This window comes from Crinia signifera, chromosome 4 (genome assembly GCF_055691185.1).
Source record: "Crinia signifera chromosome 4, ASM5569118v1, whole genome shotgun sequence".
Taxonomy (NCBI): Eukaryota; Metazoa; Chordata; class Amphibia; order Anura; family Myobatrachidae; genus Crinia; species Crinia signifera.
Genome location: NC_139220.1, coordinates 325,981,104 through 325,986,792, shown reverse-complemented (window position 1 = coordinate 325,986,792; position 5,689 = coordinate 325,981,104). Strand labels below are relative to the sequence as shown.

At 35.9% G+C, this 5,689-nt stretch overlaps 1 protein-coding gene across 1 annotated transcript; it reads right to left on the bottom strand.

The window, feature by feature from the left end:
- Positions 1 to 276: 276 nt before the first annotated feature.
- Positions 277 to 1,197, bottom strand: LOC146073448 (olfactory receptor 11L1-like). The gene has a single exon (XM_083180627.1). It carries the CDS (start codon positions 1,195 to 1,197, stop codon positions 277 to 279), a length of 921 nt encoding a protein of 306 aa, XP_083036753.1.
- Positions 1,198 to 5,689: the final 4,492 nt, after the last annotated feature.

The window sequence follows — 5,689 nt, the reverse complement described above, 5'->3', positions numbered from 1 at the left end:
TGGTATGCATAAACAGACTGTGCTGATTATTCTAATATGGTATGCCTGTATATCCATTAGTGACTGAGTCTGTATACAGTATGATGCAAAACTAACTTGGCATTGAAAAAAATGCAGCTGCTTCATATAGAGATTCAGAGACTAAGTTGCACGCAGATAGATTTCACATGTAAAACAAATCAATAAACAAGTACAGTAATTTGCAATTTAAAAAAAAATGACCATATACTGTATATTCTCCATTATATTTTTAACATGAGTTCTTATCAAATAAAATTAATTGTCATTTAGTTTCCATTTTAAAAATGCGCTCTTGAAGTCTTTATTCCGCAGGCTGTATATGAATGGATTAAGCAATGGTATAACCACAGTGTACAGCAGGGATAATATCTTACTGGTAGCCAATAAATTTCCTTTGGTTGGAACCACATATACAGAAAAGAGAGTCCCAAAAAATAAACACACAACAGTCAGGTGGGAGCTGCAGGTGGAGAAGGCTTTCTGTCTCCCGCTGATGGAGCGGATGTTTAGTATTGTGGTAATGATGTACACATAGGAAATAATGATCATTGTGAATGGCAATGTGATAATAATTAAGCCAATTAGAGCTGCCTGCATCAGAATAATGGAAGTGTCTGAACAAGAAAGCTTTACAATAGGAGGGAAATCACAGAAGAAATGATCAATAAGACTCGGTCCGCAATAGTCTAACTTGCTTAGATGTATAATATTAACCCCCATAAACACGACACTTATTGACCAAGATAAAGTTGCAGATTTTCCACAAAAGGCTTTGTTGATGATAGCGTGATATCGCAGTGGGTTACAGATAGCCAGGTATCGGTCATATGACATCACCATGAGGATGAGACACTCCGATGCCTCTGCTATAGCAAACACATAAAACTGTGATATACAGGCAACAAGAGACATGGAGCCACCTTCATGTAAGACAACGTAAAGCAAGTTGGGGAGAATGTCCGTGACCATCAGGATGTCCTGTAGTGCTATCAGTGTGATGAAGAAATACATTGGAGAGTGAAGAGTTTTGCTCATTGACACTAAAGAAATGATAATAACGTTGCCGCATATGGTGACACAGTAAATAAGTAGGAGAAGGAAGAACAAGAGATTATTAAACCCATGAAGATTTGGAAATCCCAGGAGAAAGACGTAAGAGATATTTATATTATGCATTATTTGAGCAAATCCTGAACCACAAAAATAAAGTTTCCAAAACCGGTGAAAACTTGTCCTATTACAATCCTACGATCATATGTACCTTTATCTGGTAAGCTGTACAGTATATAGAAAAGTTTTGACAACCTCAATCCTTAAAGATTAAATAGCGGATAAAGATTGGTGTCAGTTTTCTTTCTTCTAAAGTGTTATGGTCTCTGATCAATTAATACATTTCTTAGGCAACCCAGATGACTGCCTCACCTGTTACATGCTCAAAAACATCTCTACGAAACAGCTTAAATTCTACTCAACTGACATCAGAAGCACAAGACATATCCAAGGACTTACCTTTATCTTGAAATACAGTATGTGGACATCTCTAAAAACAACGCATTGCACTCCTGCACTGAGATGTATGTATTCTCAATATGACAGAATACGACTGGCATCGGTTGTATTTTGTCTAAAATACGAATCTGACTGACCCGTGCAAGCTTCTGCCAAATACGCCTGGAAAATGAAGTGTATTTTCCAGGCATATTTTACCAGCAATTAGCGGACGTATCCCACTGATTAGCGGCCATATATTACATTCTAAATATATATAAACAGTGTGCGATGAGTTAGTCTTAATAGTTCTTTGTGGAACCAACAGTCCCAGGATTGTGTGCTCCACAGTGAGTGAATTCTATCTCCCGTGATTTATTCAGGCACTCAAGAATTAAATACACCCTCTCTCAGGTCGCAGTAACACTTTTTCTGTTAGTCGAATCAAGTTTCTGTTTAAAGTGAACCGTAGCTGTATAAGACTATCCCAGAAGTATTATATATGAGATCACTGTACAGTAATCATTGATTGTACCCCTGATGAAGTCCTAAGGATGAAACGTGTAGGGTTTTTATTTCATCCATGTATCTATATTAACCATTGGTAGAACTTACATAATAGTAAAAATAATCTTTGGTAAATATGTGTACATTATGTTTTAATTACTTATTTTAAATTGTTATGCAAAAATGTATTTAATTAAAGGCTGATACACAACATAGGTTAAGCATACTTCTATCGCTATTCTACATTTTTCTATAGAAAGGTTATATAGAGGTGCAGTTACTGCACCCCCCACACGCACACCCAGCACTCAGAGTAATGTCCTTGTATAGATTTAGATATATACAGTATCATCAGAAATAATGATATAGTGATAATAATGTTGACTTTATTTAAAAAGTATTATATATTATTATGGAATAACACTTTACTATACATATGTGTATACAGTAAATCAACTAATTCCATAAATAAATAAAATAAATACATTTTGCTCGCCACGCTTCGGGCTCGGTGGCTCGCTACGCTCGCCACAGGTTTATATCCAACTCCATGCCCACTTGGATAGTAGGGGTATGAAAAGGACCCCTTTTTCCCATTGAATTCCATGTTAAAATGGACTCAGTCCATTTTAACATTGATTCCTATGGAAAAATCGGGTCATCGCATCCGATGGTCGCATGCGATGCGATGTGATGCGATGCGATATCGCATCGCATCGCATCTGATTGTATGCCTTAACTTAAGGCATACAATCAAAAAATCGGACGCCCAGATAACTCACAAGTACCAATATTTCTTGTTGGGCCTGACACAGTGGGGGAAATTTACTAAAGGAAATTTGTACAAAAATAGGTGTATTTTGATCCAGAAATACACTTATTTTTGACATTTACTATCCCGAAAATACGGCAATTCGTATTTGTATTGATGTGCTATTAATACGAATACGAATTGCCGTATTTTCGGGATAGTAAATGTCAAAATTAAGTGTATTTCTGGATACAAATACACCTATTTTTTACAAATTTCCTTTAGTAAATTTCCCCCAGTATATCTTGTCTCTATAAGATTCAATAAAATACAAAATATTCAAAAATGAAACTTTAAGAAAATTCACGTTATTTCAGTTAAGCCAAAATTGGAAATAATAGTTGTCCATTTATTCAAAATATATTGACTCACCTGGGTAAACTCTCACAGCAAATTTCTATGTTCGACAAATATACTGCAACAATGATGTTTGATAATGCAGAAAATAAATGTGGTGGTGTGCTTACCTTCACCTCTTATATATTCTCAGACATGTCTTACGTGATCTGTTTAATCTGGGGAGACTTTACAACGACTCTCTCATGTGTGATGTAAGTAGTCTTAAGAGAAGACAATAATTGAAGAAATGTTTTTGAAGATTAATACACTACAGTATCTCATTAATGTTTTTTTCTCAATTGTAGACAGATTATTTATGTAGACAAAATTAAATATTGGATTTAGTTTTTATACTAAACTATTGAAGTATTTTGCATAGGAAAAACATTGTTATCTCTCCTAAATTAGTCTATGTGTATATATGGTTTTAAAACCTAATCCTAAACTGTATAATTTCTAATATAAAAATATGCTAATCAATTAATCAGATTTCAAAATATTCTTAAATTCATAATGTAGTTATTAAAAGTATTGTACTCATTTTTTAGCACCTTTTATATGTTATTTTGTTTAGTCTCTGTGGATTAGGAACTATGGCTATTTTTCATTTTATTGCATTTCAAACCATCGATCAATGATGGCTATAGTTTTTTTTTTCTGCCATAACCCTTTCTGATATCTTGGAGAGTAAAAGTCAATTAATAGTTTAAAAACTCCTAATGTCATCATTTATTTAACAGTTTGACCTTTTTAAATATCTTCCAGAGATAAGGAATGATAAATTACATCTCCTTAAACATTGAAAGAGAGAAGATTTAAGGAAAGGAGATGCTGTATGTTTTGTGTATTTTCCAATTTATGTATGTCTTAATTGGTAACGAATCAATTTCTTGGATGAATAATTCAAATGTATGGCTGTAAAGCCTCAAGTAATAAAATGACAAATGGACAATTTAATTGGGCCAGAAGTAGGGGTGGGGAACCACTATGGTTATAACCACCTCTCAGTGTTCGGGTGCTGTTAAAAGGAAAAATACATTTTATGGTTTGTAGTTTGGTAAGTATGAACTCAGCTGCCGCAAGTGTAATGCGGGGTACACACCAGGATGACCCGCTCACGATGCACATCATGAGCGGGTCATCAGTGTTTCTTCTGACCCGCTCATGATGACGTGGGGGGCACGACCCACTCACAATGTACACCGCGAGTGAGTCCGATCCGATGGCGACCCGCACCCGGGAGAATGGTCATTATTCAGATCCTACCTGCTGCAGGTAGGATCTGAATAATGATGGACCCGCGGGACCACGCATCGGATCGGTATCGGTCCACACCAGGACAGAAAAGGGCCCAATCACCACACAATCTACATCCAATTGGTCGGAATTGGATCTAGATTGAGGGGATCGGACCCTTGTCGTCCTGGTGTGTACCCAGCATAAGAGCTTTGCTAGAGCTCCTCGATTTGTTTGCAAGAAAAAAAATGGGTTTAACACTGCGCTGATGAGTTGATAATAAAAACGATCACCCACGCTGGTAACAATGAGACAGGTCACACCGTTCAAGTTCATAATTTTTATCTAAATGTAAAACAATTAAAACACACATATTATTTGCCACACTCCTTAAACCCTATCCTTTTTGTTTTTCTCAAAGTGTTTATTCCTTAATGTCTATGTGTCTCATGGTTTAAATGTTATGGTTTAATTGACATCGGTAACGCAAACGATTAGACCATCGTTACATTTGGTCACACAAAATTTATTTGATGGAGGGAATGTTATTCGATATGACATCAAGGTAAAAAGCGGTTCCGGGAGACTGGTACATACGTTATGAGGGAGCCTAATATATATTGTAGCTTAGAATAACATCAGAAAACATCCCCCACCTTGGAGATAACATAGAGACCAAACCCAAGCTGATTGGGCCGAGGTAACTTTATTGTTCCCCTTCCCCCCTCCCCCCTTCTTCATGTCTCTGAAATGGTCCAATCAGAACAGTGACCACAAAACCCTGAATGACTAACGCCAGCCCACCTTTCCAGAATGTCTCCGGAACACACATACTGTACCCTCTCCATCAACGATGTTGTTTATTGTTTATGGTTGTATTATTTTTCTTTATGTTGATGCCTAAATACCGAATATGAATATGCACGTTGATCGTGCAATAACATACATGTAGACATACGAGTTGAAATAAATCGACTTGATATATTATTGTATTGTACTTTATTGAAAAAAAAAACAAATAAAAATAACTTTAAAAAAAACACACATAGGATATTACGATATGATGAATATAGATAAAACATGAAATAGCAACAATATAGCAACTAATAGCAGCCTTGAATAGGTATTAGATGGATTAGCAGCTGACGTCCTTATAGTAGTAGTGCAGTCGGAGGTTAATAAGGAAAATATATTAGTCCGCTTCAGAAAAATAATTGCCACACTGTATTGATAACTGATGTCAGAATGTTTCAAAACGGCTTGTTTGTATCCAATAATTAGCTTGTA